At 34.9% G+C, this 23,097-nt stretch overlaps 1 protein-coding gene across 2 annotated transcripts in view; it reads left to right on the top strand.

Annotated features, from left to right (window-relative positions):
• LOC127876649 (SH2 domain-containing adapter protein D-like) overlaps nucleotides 1–22,955 on the top strand; it is a 61,111-nt gene extending 38,156 nt beyond the window's left edge. Inside the window, exons 1-8 of one of the 2 annotated variants that reach the window (XM_052421983.1) lie at nucleotides 248–262; nucleotides 602–726; nucleotides 9,342–9,447; nucleotides 11,391–11,465; nucleotides 12,326–13,126; nucleotides 14,728–14,830; nucleotides 15,291–15,410; nucleotides 17,502–22,955. In XM_052421983.1, the coding sequence (XP_052277943.1) occupies nucleotides 706–726; nucleotides 9,342–9,447; nucleotides 11,391–11,465; nucleotides 12,326–13,126; nucleotides 14,728–14,830; nucleotides 15,291–15,410; nucleotides 17,502–17,682 (1,407 nt within the window). In that variant the 5' untranslated portion in view covers nucleotides 248–262; nucleotides 602–705 and the 3' untranslated portion in view covers nucleotides 17,683–22,955. Of the gene's footprint in view, nucleotides 1–247; nucleotides 263–601; nucleotides 727–9,341; nucleotides 9,448–11,390; nucleotides 11,466–12,325; nucleotides 13,127–14,727; nucleotides 14,831–15,290; nucleotides 15,411–17,501 lie in introns of those variants that run through there. The other variant, XM_052421982.1, reaches the window with a different exon arrangement.
• Nucleotides 22,956–23,097: the final 142 nt, after the last annotated feature.

Genomic DNA, 23,097 nt, shown 5'->3' with positions numbered 1-23,097 from the left:
ATGCACATACATTAAGCTTTTTTTTAAGAACAATATTTTCTAAGAGCAATTGTCCTCTGAATAAAAAAAAAATATGAAAGTTTGTGCTGCACAGGAAATAAATCCTATCTGCCAGAGAAGAGTCATAAAACTCCAAGTAAAATGTGGTTATGACTCAAGTCATTCCACCTACCACGCGCAGCTTATTCAGTATAATGTTATTGTCACGTATGTTTGTATGGTTAGGAAATGAAGTTGTAGTTTGTGTTGATTTATTCACTCAGTAAAGTCATTTTTTGTTATTGTTTATTGTAATTAACAAGTCTTGTACCATTAATGATATTGTATTGTGTTTGTGTGCTGAGAAATTAATGTTCATCGTGTCATAGTATTGAAAGGATATGAGCTGTGCTCTGTGAAAAGGGGGTTTAATGCAGGTGCATAAAGTGTCGTCCCAGATTTGCATCTGTAGGCAACACAGGCTAATCAGGGACAACACTTTCCATCTAAACTGAATTTTTGCAAAGAAGAGACTTTTTGTGAAAGGAAAAATACCATACAAGCGGAAAGTGTTGTCCCTAATTAGCCTTTGTGGACTTCATTAAACCCCCTTTTCTCAAAGTGAGGCCCATATTTTTTTGGTTTACAAAATACTCCACAGAGGATTTATCTTATATCTGAACCTAAAGGTTGGAGTGTAAAATTGATGTGAATTCTTTAGAAGAAATGATTCAAAGGAAAGACATGGTGAGTTATGTTTATGTAAAAAACACTGCTTATGATCAGCTCAAACTAGCTTTCTCAATCCACGCCGGGTATGCGGATACTTTGATAACAGATGGCACTTCAATACCAGATAACAACAAAAGCAACACGCGAGAGTTGAGTTCTTCAGCTTTTTTTGCATTTATGTTCTGTTCATTTGGTTTTCAGACACGTTACATTGTTTGGTCTATTAATGGTATAGAACTTTGTATTGCGGAGCAAAAAAGTCGTTAAAAAAACAGTGGGTTATAAAAAAAAGATATAAAATTTCATCAATAATCTTCATGAATTGGATGATCCGTACGTACATGTATTTCAACAAAATAAAAATACTTGGAAATAAATCAAGAACATGCCAACTAATCGAAATAAAAGATCAATATGTCCATTAATGTTACAACATGTTAAATTTTAGTTGAACAATGTATTTGAGGAAATTCAAATGTTTTAAGAGTCGGATGCCAAATTTTCATGGACACTTCTTTTACCCATCATCTCAAAGACAATGGTACTTTGATTCCAGATAACTCGACACTTTACCAGATATAACACACTCTAGTTAGTGAATCAGAAATGCAGAATTCGCTTTAGAATACTGATATAGTAAGCAGGCAATAAATAAAAATGTATGTACTGACGTAAATTTACAACGAATTACCGAAACATGTTCTTATCCCTTTGGAATATGATAATAAAAGGGAAAGGGAAGTGTAAAGCTCAATATAAAGGGACTTTATATGATGCGATTCTAATGAGAACCAATGACAAAGGATTTGATGAGGTATTGGCTGCTTTAAGACCCCTTGCTCCCCTTATTTAGAGTCCTGCTATAAGTTCAATTGAACAGAGTCGTGTTGATCCACATGATCCGTTGTATTTTCAATTCTCTTAAAGGGATCTTTTCACGCTTTGGTAAATTGACAAAATTGAAAAAAGTTGTTTCAGATTCGCAAATTTTCGTTTTGGTTATGTTATTTGTGAGGAAACAGTAATACTGAACATTTACCATGCTCTAATAAAGCCATTATATGCATCTTTTGACGATTTTAAAACCTAAAAATTATAAAGCGTTGCAACGCGAAACGATTGAATAATTTGGAGAGTTCTGTTTTTGTCGTTAAATTTTGTGAAACTACGAAGATAGCTTATATAACGTATAAAATACGTTGGGCATGTGTACCCGGCGGAATAGCTCAGTAGGTTAAAGCGTTTTTACTTCAGGACTCTGGCAGGACTCCAGGGGTCACTGGTTCGAAACCTGCTCCGGGCAATGTTCTTTACCTTTTTTTAATTTTATTCTTGATTTTTTACTGGAGCTTTTACGATCCAATGTTTACATTCATCAATATAAAGCATTTAATGAATAAGTTAAAAAAATGCCAAAATCTGTGAAAAGGCCCCTTTAATCTCAATTTACCACTTAATACAAGTTTATTATGTACACAATTATTTTCGGTCGTCACTTGAAATATATTACTTCAGGAATAAATATTTGAATCTTATTTAAAATTTGCACTTATAATATTAATTATATAAATTAATAGTTATAAGATTTTTGAAAACGAACAACGCTATTGGTTATATTTTACATGTGTATGTAATTATGTTATGCATAGATTCCCAATGTGTCGGGCTTGACAATATAAATTGATTCGAACTTTAAAATGTTTGGTAAGAATAGCCATAATATACATAAATGCATTTCAAATAGAAGATAAAATGCGGTTATCAGACTGTCCATTTTGTTGAAAGTCTCTGCTATCCGAAGTGCCCTATATCGGGAATCAAAGTATCCGCAACTTCATGAATGCCACCTATTAAAACATGCTATATCTTTGTTTATATTTCATTGAATACTATCAAAATTTCAGTATTTGAAGCACAGTGAATACTCTACATGCTGGAATATCAAACAATTTCTTGCAATATTTCTAAGTAGTTTTATTTTGTTGAAATGTTTACTGTTCATTCCGTTTATGCTGTTTTCTGACCGAAATTTCTATTTTTTGGGGAAAAATCTACCATTCTTCTGTGATGTTTTTCTTTGCAATAGAAAGGGTACACCATTTATAAACTCGACCATGCGACTTGTCTAAAAAACTAATCTTTATGATATAACTTTATAATAACTGATGAACTAACCTCTCACGCGTGGCTTTTGTTGTTATCTGGTATCGAATTGCCATCTGTTATCAAAGTATCTGCATACCCAGCGTGTAATCATTGAGTGTAAATGTGTATTTGTGCTTGTATGTAAGCGTGCATCTGAGCTAATTGCAGAACAATGAACAATAACTTCCTCGTTCATTATGAAATTTAAGAATAAATTTTGTAAATGTTCTACTTGTTGAGATGGTGTCTTGATGATGGAACCAATAGCTCTACACATCAAAGATCAATGTTACCCTTAGATGTCATTACTGAGGATCAAATTTGGGCAAAGAAGCTTGTCTGGACTGTAAATTCATTATTATCATGCAGTTTTTAATAACTTGATGCAAAAGAACTACCATGTGAAGACATTATGTTGTGGGTAGGACTTATATCCCTTGCTCAGAGGTTTAAGGTCAAATTGTTATTATAAATCCACCAAGTGGATTAAATGAGCTGAAAACAAGGCAAATAATTCCAAGTCAGAATTCACCAGCAACCATCATACCAGGAAGGAAACATAAAACCAAATACTCTTGAATTTATTCAACTAAATGGTATTTGTTAGTATTCATTATCTGAATTGCAGGGTCAAGTATATGTAATTGTACTTTAAACATTTATAAATATGGTATATAACTGGCTAAAAACTTGCAAAAATACGGTTGATTCTTAATTCCATGATGTGTGTATGTTTGCTATATGCCTTTAAGTCACCCTTAGTTAGGCTCAAATTAATAAATATTGACATGTGAATACAAAATGTACATGTACATGGTGACAACTATCATATTTAAAAGCTTTTCTCATGCATTCTCCTTTCACCATTAGGTACGTATATTTGTCAATCCTGCATTTACTTGACGAAACAAGGCTACTGTTTTTGTGGGCAACACGCTCACTCAATATATATACCGCTATATGTATATAATAATGCATACTAGGCCTTACTAGGCCTTTGAGCTGTAAGTGTGACATTGACATACATACTAGGCCTTTGAGCTGTAAGTGTGACATTGACATGCATACTAGGCCTTTGAGCTGTAAGTGTGACATTGACATGCATACTAGGCCTTTGAGCTGTAAGTGTGACATTGACATGCATACTAGGCCTTTGAGCTGTAAGTGTGACATTGACATGCATACTAGGCCTTAAATTGAGCTGTAAGTGTGACATTAACATAAGAATGGGTGATACTTGGTGTATTTATAATAACAATTGCAAATTTTCAGTTGGTAAAATTCTGAAGACATTTTCAACTAAAATAAGAACATAAAGCAGTATGTTATACTTGAGATTCAAATATTTTGGCAGCATGGGAAGCACGACGTAGATCTGTGACGCTGCCCGAAGTCAATAGTGTTCAGGCTTGTTAGCTTTTTTATTATGTTCAGATATGGTCTCGATAAATTCACATGAAATAAATTGTCACAAAAAAATTAAAAACGAGCATTTTGTATATTGTTATATGTATGTTACTATAACACATCTAGCGTTGAAATTTTGGCTATTGCTAAAAGTAACATTCTATAACCCATATTTTATGGGTTAACTTTATTTGTATGAATTTTTTTACTAAATATTCATTGATTTTGAGTGTTTATGGGGCTTTTAAACACATACAACTTAATTCTTTTTATGTATTATATAGTCAAAATTACACACACTGAAGGTTTTTTCGCAAGTCAAGTATTTGATAACTTTACTTGAGGCATGTTTTTATCCTTCTAACCAGTTTTGTTGCACAGTCAAAAGATTCTTGAAATAAAATTTTACACAAGTGTCATTGAAAGTTGTTTTGCTTTCTTTGTTCACAAACCCAACAAAAACACCAGGATGTCGTTAAAATGAGTTAAACTAACTTACTAATGATAATTTTGAATTTAACTTAACATTCCCAGAGGTGCTCATAAAGTGACTTACTAAAAAATTACCGTAAATTATATAAAGGCAAGCTCTGGGAAAACAGGGCTTTATGCATGTGCCTAAAGTGTCCGTCCAGATTAGCGTGTGCGGTCCGCACATTTCTAATCAGGGACAACACTGGCTTATCTGGGAAGGTACTTAACGCACATGCATTTAGCCTTGTTTACACAGAGTGAGGTTTAAATAATAATTTTGAAGAGTAGTAATCAAGGTACAGAATCAACGGGGTTTTCAGGGGTTTACATACGGGCTTGACAGAATGTAATCACACTGTTAAGAACTTTATTTTTGCAAATATCTCGCGTATTTGAAATTCATTTGCAAAAATCTATAGTGCATAAAAAAAGTTTTTCTTGCAGTTTGTGCCGATATCTTAAGTTATAAGAATAAATCCTTGAATACCTCTGAAATCGGTGAAAAAACTTTTACGATGCGTGAAACAACCGTGTACAATAATGCAATAAAAATGGAATTGTTTAACAAGAACAAATGCTTATTAAATAAATTAATTCTGATGTATTTCACATTGCCATAAGCAGCATAACAATTTGTTTTTTATGCACTAGTAGAAATTCTTAAGAAAACTTGTTTAAAAGAGTTATTTGAAATAAAATACCACCTACCGGCGTGTAAATCCAATAAAAGATGGAACCCCAAAAAGTCACGTGATCATGCACCGTGGTAATGCCCCTTTAATGATCATGCACCCTGGTAATGCCCCTTTAATGATCATGCACCCTGGTAATGCCCCTTTAATGATCATGCACCCTGGTAATGCCCCTTTAATGATCATGCACCCTGGTAATGCCCCTTTAATGATCATGCACCCTGGTAATGCCCCTTTAATGATCATGCACCGTGGTAATGCCTCTTTAATGATCATGTACCCTGGTGATGCCCCTTTAATGATCATGCACCCTGGTTATGCCCCTTAAATGATCATGCACCCTGGTAATGCCCCTTTAATGATCATGTACCCTGGTGATGCCCCTTTAATGATCATGCACCCTGGTTATGCCCCTTTAATGATCATGCACCCTGGTAATGCCCCTTTAATGATCATGCACCGTGGTAATGCCCCTTTAATGATCATGCACCCTGGTAATGCCCCTTTAATGATCATGCACCCTGGTAATGCCCCTTTAATGATCATGCACCGTGGTAATGCCTCTTTAATGATCATGCACCCTGGTAATGCCCCTTTAATGATCATGCACCCTGGTGATGCCCCTTTAATGATCATGCACCCTGGTAATGCCCCTTTAATGATCATGCACCCTGGTTATGCCCCTTTAATGATCATGCACCCTGGTAATGCCCCTTTAATGATCATGCACCCTGGTTATGCCCCTTTATTGATCATGCACCCTGGTAATTCCCCTTAAATGATCATGCACCCTGGTTATGCCCCTTTAATGATCATGCACCCTGGTAATGCCCCTTTAATGAGGCATCAGCTTTTATTGTTTTGCCCATACATGTATCTCAGTACAAAACATGTATGTAACAAGGTTAACATAAGTTGAATGTGTATGCAAGATTTATTATTTTATGTTTTTGTATGGTTTGGTATCAGGTTGTTTCAAAGGTTACAAAATGTACACTTGAGAGTGTATTATGCCACATTTTATCTTTGCAGAGATGATTTATTGGTTAAGGACATTGTAGTTAAACATTTGTCAAGACTGTTATTATTTGTAGGATATTTGTAAAATTTAGCAGGTATATTATGTATGAGATATTGTGCAAATTTGACATTAAGAAAGGAACTTTAAGACAACTTTAGGATAAAATCATCTTTGTTTTAATTATATAATTCAAAGGTTTAATTTTAAGAAACAACTCGGGACTTTTGCCGGTAGATTAGTTTTATGTAACTTTTCAGATGGGAGTGTGAAGGAGTTCTGACATGGTTTACAGAGTAAATGGGACAGTTAATGTATCATTTTAAGAGTAAATGTATACACTTTACCAAGAAAAATCATCAAATGACTTGAATTTATTAATAGGGCATATGGACGCTATTTCCCAAAAGTATAGATTCATATTATACAGTCCAACCCCTACTTCCGGTCACCCCTCATCGCCGGTCGCCCCGTGTAGGCGGCCGGTCTGTGCCGCTACCGTCGATAAACACTATATAATGCACCCCTATTAAGCAGTAACCCCGTTTCTCCGGCCAGCGGCCAGCAATTTTGCATCCCAAATGTTAACTTTCCCCCATATGAATGGTCTCGCGCGAGTAAGTCAGTCATGTACATTGCCAAAATTACACGGACGCAACGGCGATACAATCGATACTTACTTCCAATCTGCGGTTTAGGCACTGTAGTACTGAAGCGTGATGTGTGATAAACATTTTGACAGCAAGTTTGCAAATTGCAATTAATTAGCGGCGGATTATCGGGTTATCGGGTTAAAAGCAATATGCGACCGTTTGATCTTTTTGTTTCCACATGTGGGAATATCACCTATTATTACTGGAAAAGAGATTCTTAATTTATACTTTATTATTAGTAGTTGTTGAATCATACTATTTCAAGCACACATTATGACAATTATTGGCCAATTAAAAGTTAAAAAGAACATCGAAACATTAAGCCGAAATCAACTGATCTACATGTTCTCTGTGTTACAAAGTTTTTATCCAAAAATCAATACACGCACGCTTTTACCGTGACATTGTACAATGGTGCATAATTTTCGCGCGCTTTTGTCGGGACAAAGGAAATACATGAGCACTTTTTTGATGCTAGAATTTGTAAATGTCTCGTTAACATAAAACAATCGGGAGTGTGTTTCGGATAACAAATTATTACGGTATTCTCATTTAGGAATTAAACAAAGCATTTATATTTGTTTTGTATTTACAATGATTTCAATCTATTAATTTTTATAAAACCCTTTACGAGGCGAAAAAATGTTTTTATAATTTATGCATGAAAAGCACGATTGCCAGGAGGATTACACCCGGTTGCTATTTTCAGTCTTTTAAGTAACTGGCCACGATTTTATCGTGGAGGAGATCACTGTCGGGACCAATTCGTGCGATAGGTATAACAAAGCCATAACACTGCAATAAACCATCGATTGATAGTGACATGGGAGTTATTCACACATAACTGATTCACAACTGTTCCCATCTTAAGTGCATTGGGGCCATACAACGCGCATTGTGTAAACAATGAATCATGAGAATGATTCTTTTTCATTGACTTGATTCTGATGATGATATTGATGATAATTAGAAAGATGAAGATTATTTTTTTTAATGAAAATTTTATTTTATAGCTGATTTTAGAAAGGAAGAAATAGAATTATTTTAAGTCTATACATTGTTTAGTATATGTACACATATTTACCATTTTGTTTATACAAAAATTGAACAGTTGGCCATGCACTCATCAACTCCAGACACCCTATGACCCAACCCCCTCTTAAGAGGCCACCCCGCTTAAGCAGCCAATTTGGCCGTTTCCCTTGACTGGCTGCTTAAGAGGGGTTGGACTGTATATAAATTACTCATATGCACTCTGTCAGGGATGCTATAATGGATTCTTCACCTTGTTAGCTGGTTCTTATTGTAGAATTTCATATTCAATACTTACTTCATGTAAAGCTTCTTTGACAATGAACAGTATTGGTTAACACTTTGAGGGACAATATTTTTGTTTTATTCTATATCCAATAAATTCATCCAATGGGTATTCTTCATATGTACAACGTGACCGTCCAATATATTCCGTTATTGGATCGTAAAAGTCTGTATTTTTTCCATATTGGACAGTTGAGTACAAGTGCACTAAGCAATTGTTTTATAACGCTGAAAGCCGTTACTGAGAAAAAGTATCAGAACGAACAATAATTGATTTACCTGGGCGCTTGTCTTCAAAATAGCATAGATGCAATTAAAGCATTTGAAAATCAAAATTAAACTTAAAACCAAACAAAGAGCTTAAGAAAGGGATATAGAATAAAAAGCTTATTAGACGTTTAAACTGTACAATACGTGATATATTTGGAGTGGCACACAGTTTGAAGTCATATTGGACTCGCCTAACAGCTCATCCAATATGATTTCAAACAGTGTGCTTGTCCAAATATATCTCCGTTTTGTACACTTAAAACATCTAATAAGCTATAATTACAATCATTTGTCTATCGAAAACACATTAATTTTATCATAAATATGCTTACTGCTTATCACAAGGCAACACTATCTTATGGGAGCTTTGTCATGTACCATGGGTCTTATACCATACATGACAAGTGTATTTTCAGCCCAACCTGCACATAGGCACAGTCTGTTCAAGAGCCACCCTCTCGTTAGAAGTTTACGCAAGGTTTTGTGGTCTTATAAGAGGGCAAGGTAGCTCCTGAGCAGGCTGTGCAGATGCGCAGGCTGGTTTGGAGATGGCTGTCAGCATATGCCAATAGACTGCATCACGCTGCTCATTAAGAACTGTTAATCACCTACAACAGTTTCCCACTCAACTCTATGATTGTGTGACTGTTTCAGAGGTCAGTGTCCTTGGATGAGGAATACTCCCAGCCCCCGGACACAGTACCCCTCCCCAAGGGGACTGCAGGCTCACAGGATTACCAGGAACCTTACCACTCAAAAGGTCACACATTGTTTTACATACATTTTTCTTGATTATTGCTGATTTTTTAAAAGAAATGTCAAGCTAGATGTAACAAAAAACACTGAAGCTATTATTTTGGCCCCAGAGTTGGCTTTGAAGTCAAGTTTGCTATTCTTCAGTTATTTGAAAATGTCAAAATGATGCCCCTTTTAAGCTTAGAAATTGTACAAAAATAAGATATCCAAACAGTTTTCTTTCAGAATAAAAATGCTTTAAACTCTTATAACTCCAATGAAAAGTTAACTTTAGCGCCATTCGAAATTCCATTTACTGATAAAAATGAAACGCAGTACAAGTTTGTGAATACAATATGCATGTTTTTTTTTTATGTCCCCCACTATAGTAGTGGGGGACATATTGTTTTTGCCCTGTCTCTTGGTTGGTCTGTCTGTCTGTTTGCGCCAACTTTAACATGTGCAATAACTTTTGCAATATTGAAGATAGCAACTTGATATTTGGCATGCATATGTATCTCATGACGCTGCACAATTTGAGTGGTGAAAGCTCAAGGTCAAGGTCATCCTTCAAGGTCAAAGGTCAAATATATGGGTCAAAATCGCTAATTTAATGTACACTTTTGCAGTATTTCAATATTCAAGATAGCAACTTGATATTTGGCATGCATGTGTATCTCATGGAGCTGCATATTTTGAGTGGTGAAAAGTCAAGGTCAAGGTCATCTTTCAAGGTCAGAGGTCAAATATATGTGGCCAAAATCGCTCATTTTATGAGTACTTTTGCAATATGGAAGATAGCAACTTGATATTTGGCATGCATGTGTAACTCATGGAGCTGCACATTTTGAGTGGTGAAAGGTCAAGGTCAAGGTCATTCTTTAAGGTCAGAGGTCAAATATATGTGGCCCAAATCGCTTATTTTATGAATACTTTTGCAATATTGAAGATAGCAACTTGATATTTGGCATGCATGTGTAACTCATGGAGCTGCACATTTTGAGTGGTGAAAGGTCAAGGTCATCCTTCAAGGTCAAATATATGGGTCAAAATTGCTCATGTAATGTCACTTCTGCAATATTGAAGCTAGCAATTTTATATTTGAAATGCATGTGTATCTCATGGAGCTGCACATTTTGAGTGGTGAAGGGTCAAGGTCATCCTACAAGGTCAAACGTCATATAGGGGGACATTGTGTTTCACAAACGCATCTTGTTAATACATGTATTTACATATGTGATGTTGTTATATAGTATCAGTGATTAATTACTCTTATTGGTATTCTAAATGTAACATCTAAGTCTGGAGGTTAAAACTGCTTTGAAGTCAACATCTGTAGATGAATATAAGAAGTGTCCTTTTGTCTTATTTCACATCCTGTAGCGTTGTGTTTTCAACTCCTCTAAACGTACTGAGTGGATCTCGCTTGTACTTTCATGTTTATATGATTGTATAGAAAAACCTTTGGCTGTGATCGATTTTTGGTCACCATTATAGTCCATGTCTACTAAAGAATATATTGTAAGCCAATAATTATGTGTTTTCAACTCCACTTTTAGTTTTGTGTGAATCTCACTCACATTTGAAATTTGAATGATGTTAATGTGAAGATGATTGATGTTAAATGAATTTCAGGCAGGGCAAGTTTTTGCAGAATTATTGCTCTTCGTCTGTTTTTTTTTTCATTTTCGCTAGAACAAGTTTTTGCATAATTATTTCACTGTAGAGTAGTATCCAATAAAAAACTAATCTTGTACTACTAGGTGGATCTAACTCAAACTTCTACAGATTAATAAATTTAATGTATCAATTATGATAAAAAAAGGACTTTTGGCTGTGACAAGTTTTTTGTATGAATTATGGCCCTTTGACTTTTTGTCCTATTATGATTAGTCTGCTTCAAAACATGTATTTGTGGGCCTCAGTGTCTGTGACTTATTTCATGTGTTCATAATATATGATATACAGGTCTTGTGAGAGAGCCCGTCCCACAGCCGGGAAGCATCTATTTGTTGGCAAGAGATGTTCCTCCAAAACAAAGTGGTGAGTACAACATGTTGTAACTCCTTATAAAATCTTTAAAATCAAATGTCGCCCTTTAGGATCAGCTTGTTCAGTTTAAACATTATAAATGTATTAAAACATTTAGTTGTTGTTTTTTTTATTGAAGTCAGCTAAGTTTCTTTGCTTTGCACCAAGACCTGAGCCTTTTTACAAAAGCTCTTCCTTTTGGTTTTTAGGGCCTCACTTAATAATTACATGTAGGTATCTGTATTCAATGCTAACCTTATGTTCTATAATGTATGTGCTGTGGGAACTGTTTTGTGATAATTTTAGGAAAATGCAAATATTACTTTCATTTATCCTCACTAACAGAAATAATGTTTTTAACATTTAACTTATTTGATTTTAGCAGTTGTATTATTAAATTAATACTTAATTCTTGTTTTCAGTATAGTGATGTTTAGACACACAATTGTCGTTCTCTTTACATTTACAATCATACAAAGGTGCAAGTATTTAATATAAAACTCATAGCATTGTATCTTTAATTTTATTGATGTTTTAAAATTAAAAGAACCTTTGGCTTGTTGATGGAATCAATCCTGAATAGTTTGTAAGAATGGATTGTAAGAATTGGTTGTAAGAATGGCTTGTAGAATGGGTTTTTAGAACGGGTTAAAAGCTTGTTCTTAAGGATATCCTTTCCTGTTCTATATTTAATATTTTCTCTTAAACTGTATTTATTTTTACATAATTATGAATTTTCTTGTACATGTTAGCATTCTTTCTTTCCAAATTTATTGATTATATCAAATGAATTCACTTTTTACACACAAGAGAAATTTGAAACAGAAATATGGCTGCTTTATGTGTACCACTTGCAGTATTTTTGTTTTCAGCAGACCCTGCCATAGACCAATACAACCGTTTGAATGACCTTTCCAATGACTTCCGCGGGGTAAGGCTTAACTCACAGGACTCTCAAGAGAGTTATGACCATCTGTGGTCATCAAAGGCTAACCCAGCCACTGGAAGTGTTCAGAAAGCCCAGGCTGCCAACAGCAAAGCACCAAAGACTAACTCAAAGGCACCTGGTAATTTCATTTCAACTAGAGTTGCTCAAATGGAGCATGACATGAAAGACAATCCTCCCGGGAGCTACGAGGAGCCTTGGGACTCAGAAGAAGGGCGTAAAAAGTTTGAATCAGTGATAAAAAAAGCAGAGAAAACCCATGAACGGCGTGTATCCAATACCAATGACAGTAGTACAAATCCTCAGATACAGAAAACGATTACAAATCCCACTAATCCAACACCAGCCGTCAGTCAGGCCAGTAATGGTAATATTTACGGACTAGCATGGTCCTCCCCATTGCAGAAACCAGATCCAGCTCCAAGTTTGAGTGCTTCAAATGTCTCCAGAAATCCAACCATTCAACAACAGCGTAAACCCACCGAGGCAGGGGCAGCTAATTATGAGGATGCCTGGGACTTACCTGAAAAACAAAGGGAGCTTGAGGAAAAATTGCTCAAGGCCGGTTTGCCGAAGAAATCCTCGATCCAGTTGAAACCGGACACGCTTCAACGCGAGGCTGATAGTTTCAAGCGTGATTATATCCATGAAGACATTTCCATGTTTTCTAAGAGGCCTTCTTTGACAAGTGCTAATCAGGCATCGGTCATGCCTCCTTCACCAATGAGTGAGTTTCTTATAGTTTGTTTCCCCACTACTTATCTGTCCGTCAGTCAGTGTGTTTGTGTTTCGCTCATACAATGTGCTTTCATCAAATCATCACCAAACTTTCTGAAAATGTTTATTTCCATAATATGAAGACCATGTTTAACAACCAGCAAAAGCCCACCAGGCTCTTTGGAGTTATGACCTTAGAATTATTGCCCTTTGTCCATTTCTTAATTTAAATTTTGTATGGAGCACATCTCAAAAACGACTTTATCAACTTGAAACATAAGGTAGATGAATCTGCCCATTTTGTACATTTGATGCACTTTGAACTTGGGCCTTGCTCTGTCAAAAAGGGGTTTAACTCTTTCAGTGCGGGAACCGAATTTTGAAGGCCTTTGCAAACAGTTTGGATCCAGATGAGACGCCAGAGAACGTGGCGTCTCATCTGGATCCAAACTGTTTGCTATTCTGATAGTATTCTTTGAAAAAAAATCGAAGAAAATGCTAATTTTAAAAATTCAGCAGACGACATTTTAGCAGACGACAAATTTCCCAGCATGCGAAGGGTTAATGCATGTGTATTCAGTGTTGTCTCAGATTAGCTGTGCAGTCCACATAGGCTAATCAGGGACAACACTTTCTGCCTAAACTGGATTTTTGCAAAGAAGAGACTTTCTGTAAACGACTGCACAGGCTAATCTGGGACAACACTACGCACATTCATCACAGAGCACAGCCCATTTTAATTGTGTCTGAAGCAAAGCTTGTGTCTATTTTTGTGTACAGTGGTTTATAGCAGAGGCATCATTGTTAGATAGTCACATTTCTTGTTTGGAAGCATTTACCATGTAGGAGGAAAATAGTGAAAAGAGTGATGATTTTGACATTAAGTGTTTTATATTTTTGCTGATGCATTCATGTTTTGAACTTGTTCCATACATATATTTGTAGGTACAGTGATATCTTTTGTTAAGTCTATGGTAGCTATAGATAATTATGCAGATTTCATGCGCTATAATTATTTTTAAACATGGTCCCTAATTTAGTTACTAACTCTTTGACGTTCTTATTTTGGAAGCTTATAGGGTGAGGTCAATAAAATATAGCATGAAAGGAGCATCTAATCTTTTTATAAAGTGCTTTTAAACTGACAATGGTTGTGACATCATTGCATTTTGCGAATTTCATTTCATTAAAAAAAAAAAATTGATAAAATCAGTATGTAGCCTGAATTGTATTTAATTCTTACACCTATAATGTAATAATAGCATCATTCTTGAAGAGTGCTCACATGTATAAGCTGAACATGATGCTAAAGATAACAAGACACTGGATAAAGCTTGCATGCAGTCAATTAGTTGTATTCTGATAGAAGAACTAGAATAAATATGAGACATAATATTCATGGTGATGTTCTGGCATTGGTTTGCATCCTGGAGATGAGGAGGTCTTGGGTTCAATCCTCACTCTGGGAGCATTCTTGCAACCTTTTAAGATACCAAGTACTAGCTTTATCTAAGAAAAAACTCTAAAGAATGTCTCAATAAGCCTTAGGCTTTCAGTGCAACTGAGTGTAAGTAAATAAGTTTTAACAAATAATAAACTCTGTGACTGTAGGGCGCTCCCATCCCCAAGAGACTACGAATCGGGAACACAGTTGCAGGTCCTTGGGTGCTTTTGCTGAGAAGATTGACAGGGACTTGCCTCTCGAGGAACAAAAGTAAGCAGCTTTGGTATGATAAGTAAATTGTAGATATTCTACCTTGATGGAATTATTGTCCCTTACCGGTTTCACCGGAGGGGACTTATGGTTTGCGCTCTGTGAGTCTGTCACACTTTTCTGGATCCTGCGATAACTTTAAAAGTTCTTGATATTTTTTCATAAAACTTGAAACATGGATAGATGGCAATATATACATTATGCACGTCATTTCATTTTCTTCCTACGTCAAAAGTTCTGGTTGCCATGGCAACAAATTTAAAAAATAAACAATGAAAACTCTTACAATGGTGGAGCCAGTAAGGGACATATATTGCTTGTCAATAGTCTTTTTATTTCTGACACTGGTATATATTTTATATATAATGTTCCAGAAATAGCCATTATATAGAAAACAATGGAACAAACTTTCTTTGGAATTATAATGAAAATAAAGGAAGCTTGATTGTTTCTCTTTCAGTTTTTACCATGGACTACTTAAGCGGACAGACGCGGAGAGAATGCTGACTGTGTTTAAGGAGGGCAGCTATCTGGTTCGGAGAAGTGAGGCCAACAAGAATGACTATTCACTCACATTGAAGTATGTAGTAACAAGAATGACTAGTCACTCACACTGAAGTATGTAGTAACAAGAATGAAGATTCACTAACACTGAATAATGTAGTAACCAGAATGACTTTTCACTCACACTGAAGTATGTAGTAACACGAATTAGTATTCACTCACACTGAAGTATGTAATAACAAGAATGACTATTTACTCACACTGAAGTATGTAATAACAAGAATGACTATTCACTCACACTGAAGTATGTAGTAACAAGAATGACTATTCACTCACATTGAAGTATGTAGTAACAAGAATTACTATTCACTCACACTGAAGTATGTAGTAACAAGAATGACTATTCACTCACTCTGAAGAATGTAGCAACAAGAATGACTATTCACTCACACTGAAGTTTGTTGTAACAAGAATGACTATTCACTCACAGTGAAGTATGTAGTAACAAGAATGACTATTCACTCACACTGAAGTATGTAGTAACAAGAATTACTATTCACTCACACTAAAGTATGCAGTAACAAGAATGACTAATTAATATTATTGACTCACACTGATGCATGAAGTAACAAGAACGAGTACATGTATTGATATTATTGACTCAAACTGGTGTAGGTAGTAACAAGAATGACTATTGATATAATTGACTCACACTGATGTTTGAAGTGTTGTGATCGCCTTTTGTCCGTCATGTTTTGTTCTTCATGCAGCTTCAACATTTGCCTTGTTAACACTCTAAAGTCCAACTTAATTGTTTAATCTTCATCGAATTTAGTCAGAAGATTTGTGCCAATAATATCTTGGACGAGTTTGAAAATGGTTCTGGTTGGTTGAAGTACATGGCTGCCAGTGGGCGTGGCATTTTTCCTAATATGGCTATAGTAAAAGCTTGTTAACACTCTAGAGGCCACATTTATTGTCAGATCATCATGATACTTGGTTAGAAGATTTGTACCAATAATATCATAGACGAGTTTAAAAATGGTTCTGGTTGCTTGAAAAAGATGGCCGCCAAGGGGGCAGGGCATTTTTCCTTAAATGGCTAAATATGACTATAGTAAAACCTTGTTAACACACTAGAGGCCACATTTATTGTCCAATCATCATGAAACTTGGTCAGAGGATTTGTTTCAATGATTTCTTGGAATAGTTTGGAAAATATTTCTGGTTGGTTGAAAAACAAAGCCGCCACGGCCCAGGGGGCGGGGTATTTTTCCTTAAATGGCTTGAGTTAAAATTTGTTAACACCCCTTAAGTCACATTTATAGTCCAATCTTCATGAAACGCGGTCGGAACATTTGTTTTAATTATATCTAGGATTTGTTCCAAAATTGTTCTGGTCTTTTGAAAAACATGGTCACCAGGGGGCGTTGCATTTTTCCCTTTATGGCTATAGTAAAACCTTGTTAACACTCTAGAGGCCACAATTATTGTCCGATCATCATGAAATTTGGTCAGAAAATTTGTTCCATTGATATCTTGGATGAGTTTGAAAATGGTTCAGGTTGATAAACATGGCCACCAGGGGCGTGGCATTTTTCCTTATATGGCTATAGTAAAGCTTTGTTAACACGTCTCTAGAGGCCACATTTTTTGGCCGATATTCATGAAACTTGGTCAGAAGATTTTTGGGGGGGGAGCATATAGTCGCCGCTTCGTCTGTCCGTCGGTCCGTGCACAATTTTTGTCCGGGCTATTTCTCAGCAACTAATGACCGTAATTCAATGAAACTTTATGGGAAGCTTCACTACCAAGAGGAGATGTGCATATCATCAGCCGGTTCTGGTCGGATGATTTTTCACAAGTTATAGCCCTTTGAAATTTTCCATTAACTGTACATATAGTGCAATTCTTTTCCGGGCTATTTCTCAGCAACTAATGACCGGAATTCAATGAAACTTTATGGGAAGCTTCACTACCAAGAGGAGATGTGCATATCATCAGCTGGTTCTGGTCGGATGATTTTTCAGACAAAATCGTTTCATAGATAATAGCGTTGACTGAAGTTTATTTAGGAAGCTCACAACTTCAAGTCTTCGCAAACAGTTGGTGGTTACATGCCATTTATATTAACTTTTCAATAAGCTCTAACCATCATGCATTGCAGAGGCCACGGTAACATTCCGATGCACATGAAAATTACTTCAAGGCCAGATGGTATGTATGTGCTTGGTGAAAACAGTCCACCATTCAACACCATTCCCCTGATGGTGGACTACTACACATGTCACCCGCTGCCTGTGCAGAATGCAGAGAGGATATGCCTTCTCTACCCTATCCCCAGTTAGGATGCTACGTGTCCACATGTTTCAGTGTAATTATAGTATAAGCGTTTTTTATTGGCCTCAGATATTGCTTGAACAATTAAGGGTCTTTTTTGTTTTTATCCAGTTTTGTGTTGCTTACATTTGTTCAATTTATAGTTTTATATGTTATGCAAGATATATGATCGTTGACTTAAGCAAGATGTATGTATTGGGTATGTTAAATAAACTATTACTTCAAGTTTTGTTACACTTTTACAATTAATCAAGTTATCATACGAAACCTAGTGCTATGTTTTCTTTATTACTTCTTTCTTACTCGATTTTAGAGCAAGTATTTTGAGCTTTAACCCTTTACCATTTAGATATGTATTTTGACGCATTTGTAATCCCTCAGAAAGTTAATTTAATTAAAGGCCTTTCTTACTAGTTTCAAGTTTTAAAGGCTTCAATTCCAATCCTTAGATACTGATGAGCAACAAACAACATAAAATCTGAGAAGACTGCGAGTTACTCGCAGTCTGTTCTGGTTTTATGCTGTTTGCACATAGCCATTTTTATTTTGCATCTTAGTGGGAAAGGGTTAATTAAAAAAAAGTTTTTTTACATTTTGATTCATATTTTATCTGCAGTTTTTGAGGAGCAGATTTTATTTGTTTAAGTTAGTATTAAGTTTATGATTCTGTTATGTGTTGATATAAAATAGTTGTGTATGTTTGTTGTTCTATTACTGTAACTTATAAGTTGGGTACTGGTTCTTTGGCACTTGATCTAGTAACATTGTTATGTCCCAGTTCTGAAAAGTATCAAACTATTTAAGTCTTCCAAAGATACTTGTAGAGAAAATGCAGTTGTGTTCATGACATATTGAGTGTGTTACCTCACTTCGTATCTGGCGTCCATTTTAAAGTTCCTGAACTTGAGATTTATGACAAATTCTGTTATATTTCGATGATGAGTAGTATATTTTATTTTCTGTTCTTCTCTTTGTTCTGTCTTGTCTTTTACTTTTGATTGTTACTTTACATAAGCATATGTTCTGGTGCCAATATGTGCATTTTAAATGTTCATTATGAATTAAATATATATTTTAATTTTTAAATATTTGTCTTGGCATATTTGTATGATTATAAATGATTGAAACAGTAAGTATTTTGTTGACCCTTCAAAACAGTTTTGAAAGGCTTTTGTTCTTTTTAATGTCTGTTTTATTCTGTTTTAATATGTTCAGAAATTACTATATGATGCATTTAAAGATAGAGTTTGTACATATAATATAGCATTATGACATGTAATAAGTATATATTATGCATAATAAAAACCTATTAAAGGATCATTGACAAATTATAACATGATGTTGCATGTAAGACTCCAGGCCTTTCAATTTAGACATAAAAGAGTATTGAAGCCTTGATCTGGGTAAAATGCTTAATGCATGTTCCTGAACTGTACTCCCAGATCAGCGTATACAGTCATGTTCCTAAACTGTACTCCCAGATCAGCATATACAGTCATGTTCCTGAACTGTACTCCCAGATCAGCGTATACAGTCATGTTCCTGAACTGTACTCCCAGATCAGCGTATACAGTCCGCACTTGTTCCTGAACTGTACTCCCAGATCAGCGTATACAGTCCGCACTTTCCACTTTTATGATATTTTTAGTTTAAAGGAGTCCCCTCTTAGCAAAAATCTACTTGAGGCGTAAAATATCATCCCAGATGAGCAAAGACTAAACTGGGACGATATTTTACTGGGACAACATTTTACGCACATGCATTAAGCAAAGACTAAACTGGAGACTAAACTGGGACGACACTTTACGTACATGCATTAAGCAAAGACTAAACTGGGACGACACTTTACGTACATGCATTAAGCAAAGACTAAACTGGGACGACACTTTACGTACATGCATTAAGCAAAGACTAAACTGGAGACTAAACTGGGACGACACTTTACGCACATGCATTAAGCAAAGACTAAACTGGGACGACACTTTACGTACATGCATTAAGCAAAGACTAAACTGGGACGACACTTTACGCACATGCATTAAGCAAAGACTAAACTGGGACGACACTTTACGTACATGCATTAAGCAAAGACTAAACTGGGACGACACTTTACGTACATGCATTAAGCAAAGACTAAACTGGGACGACACTTTACGTACATGCATTAAGCAAAGACTAAACTGGGACAACACTTTACGTACATGCATTAAGCAAAGACTAAACTGGGACGACACTTTACGTACATGCATTAGGCAAAGACTAAAATGGGACGACACTTTACGTACATGCATTAAGCAAAGACTAAAGTGGGATGACACTTTACGTACATGCATTAAGCAAAGACTAAACTGGGACAACACTTTACGTACATGCATTAAGCAAAGACTAAAGTGGGACGACACTTTACGTACATGCATTAAGCAAAGACAAAACTGGGACAACACTTTACGTACATGCATTAAGCAGAGACTAAAGTGGGACGACACTTTACGTACATGCATTAAGCAAAGACTAAACTGGGACGACACTTTACGTACATGCATTAAGCCCTGTTATCCCAGAGTGAGGCTCATTCAATACTCATCTGATGGTTATAATGACCAACTTAGTCTTGTTAAACTTCTCTGAGACAAAAATCCAGAAAGAAGCCCTGGGCCCGTATTGACCAACCAATTCTTAGACATAAGAATGAAGAATAGACTTAGAAACAAGCAAAATACATCCAGCGTTTAAATATATGCAGGCTTCCACTGGTTACTATGCAATTAACTTACTGTTCTACAGGAAGAATAATGTACATTAAGGTGGTAAATGCCATGTTTGACTCAAAATGAAATCAAATCTTGAATAATCTGATATAAATGATATTCTTCATTCTTAGACTTCAGTTTCGGGAGTACAGGCCCAGAGCTCAAAATAGCAAAATATGGTCTAAATTTAATTTGCATAAATATCTATATATCATGAAAAATGGAAATAATTTTCACATTCTCATTGCAATTTGGTCACGACTTTTGTGAACTTTGTTTCATTTTCATGCACGGTTATTAACGGTTCCAGATATTGCTTTCATGGTTTAATAGGTATGCATCTCAACTTCAAATCCTTTTTAATGGAAATAGAAATTGCTAATTTGAACATAAATTCTTAGTTTATGTTAAATTATATATAATGCTTTGTATATTAGCAGTAATTCACACTAGTATTCTAAACAATTATATATACATTTGTTTAACAAAGGTCTTGGATAATGATTTATTGACTGTTGATACCCCTTTTGTATTCATATATCTACTGTCCTATTATTGATGCCTGTTAAATATGCATATTTTTGTATGAATTAAAAAATATATTGTAAAATGTTATGTGTATAATTGGTTATTTAAAGCACTTTTAAACCCTAGGCATGTACATGTGTTGGTCAGTGGACACAAACTTGTATTATCATGTACTCCTAGACTTTTGAACATGCAATGTTAATATTGATCTTAAATGCACATTTTTTATGATAAAATGTTGTACATGTTCAATTTGTATTATTTTATGTTGAACATGCATATTGTTTAAGTAATGTCCCGTTTTTAACATAAATGTTTATGTGGTGTTTGTGGGAATTAAATTCAACTGTGGCAAGTTCTCTATGAAATTTATCAAACAGTTTTGTATAAAACTTTTAAGCATAAAAGAGTTTATTTAGTGTTTGGTTGATAGTATAGTGCATATTGATTTTAGTGGAAAGTATTTACATTTCAGCATTAAAAGAATAGTATTAATATCCAATAATTTGTATGGTAACTAATTGAATAACAAAGTTGTATCATTGCTAATTACAATATTACTGCTTACAGAGATTAAAAGGGAGATTATACGACTTTTATATGTGTTAAATTGTAATATATTGATAAAAATATGTTACAATAACACAAAATAGGAAAAAAAAATTATACATTGAAGACGAATTTCATAAAATGAAGCAAAGGCAAATTAGCGCCCCAAGCCGATTGTGACGAAGATATTTTGTACATATTTTCCTACAATAACCTAAGCATTCGTCGTTTTATTAGGATCAGCGTTCGTGTTTGGTATGAATAGATATCGTTGCAGGAAATTAAAATGATCCGTAAAACTAAATTTAGATTCTCATTGTACATGCATGATATACATGCTGGCGAATTCGACTGTACAGACATTTTCGATTTCAGAATTCAACATCTGGCTTATTTCGCATTTTTCGACACATGTTCTTCTAAACTTTTATTTTAATTTATATTGAAATCTATGTATAATAAGTTTTTTACACATTTTATATAAATTCATAAATATTTGACAAAATGGTATAATCTCCCTTTAACCAAGTGGCTAGAGACTTAAAAGATAGTGTTTAGTTTATGTATAAATTGCTTATGCTAACAAAAAAATCGGAGGTATGATCTTCTCAATTAAATGTTTGTTTCCAGAATTGTGCATCAACCAATTAAGAGCAATTTAGTGTTCTTAAACAAATTATGATCTTACCTTGAGTAGTTAAAATAACTAAGCATGAAAAAGACAAAAGAGTGCAAACGGTTGTTAATTGATGCAATCAAATAATCATTTTGATTCTTTCTTAAAATTGTATTTTACCTTTTGAAACTGTTGAGAAGCTCAAACCATGACATTATTCTCTTGGTGTACCTTTGCCCATCTTCCATCAAGACAAGACAAGACATCAAGGGTTGTCAACATTTACCTTGTTTACACTCTGAATGTCTCATTTCTTACCCGAATGTCATGAAACTTGGTCAAAACCAATTATGTGTAGATACAAACAATATTGGAGTATGGGTAAAGACAAACATCCTTATGTCAAGATGTTGGTAAAATACCAATCTCTGTGTATTGCTTGGTTAAGGGTCAATATTTTAGTGTAGATTTTAGTTTAAGACTAAGTTTACCTTCAAATACGTTTGTTTAGTGCTTGTTATATACCAAAAATCCGGCATGAGTGCCAGCTGTGCCAAAATATGTATTTTATGTATCTACGTACCTTTGATGATTGCGTAAACGTGTTTAGTGTTTGTGTGTTAAAGTATAAATACTATGTTTATGTTATTAACAATTAATAATATATATCCATGTATATTACGTTATTAACTCCTTTGTGATTATGCTCTCTACAGTATCAATTATTCTCATGCTGTGTTTTATTCAGAACCATGTACAACTTTTTTTTACTGCTTTGTTATTTAGACTAAAATGACTATTGAAAGGTTACATTTCCAAATAAATCGCATTTCTGTAACGACTTGATCAGTGTTTTTCTTCTGGTAGTGGAAACAATTTCACCCCATAATAGTTATGGCAAAGACTAGGCTATTGATGGCGGAGGCTGCTTTTAAACACATGTTTTCCATGTAAGGTGCTTTGAAATCTTATCTTTTTTG

The sequence above is a fragment of the Dreissena polymorpha genome, chromosome 4 (assembly GCF_020536995.1).
Source record: "Dreissena polymorpha isolate Duluth1 chromosome 4, UMN_Dpol_1.0, whole genome shotgun sequence".
Taxonomy (NCBI): domain Eukaryota; kingdom Metazoa; phylum Mollusca; class Bivalvia; order Myida; family Dreissenidae; genus Dreissena; species Dreissena polymorpha.
Note: the sequence above shows the minus strand (reverse complement) of the source record. Positions and strands in the feature narration are given on the sequence as shown.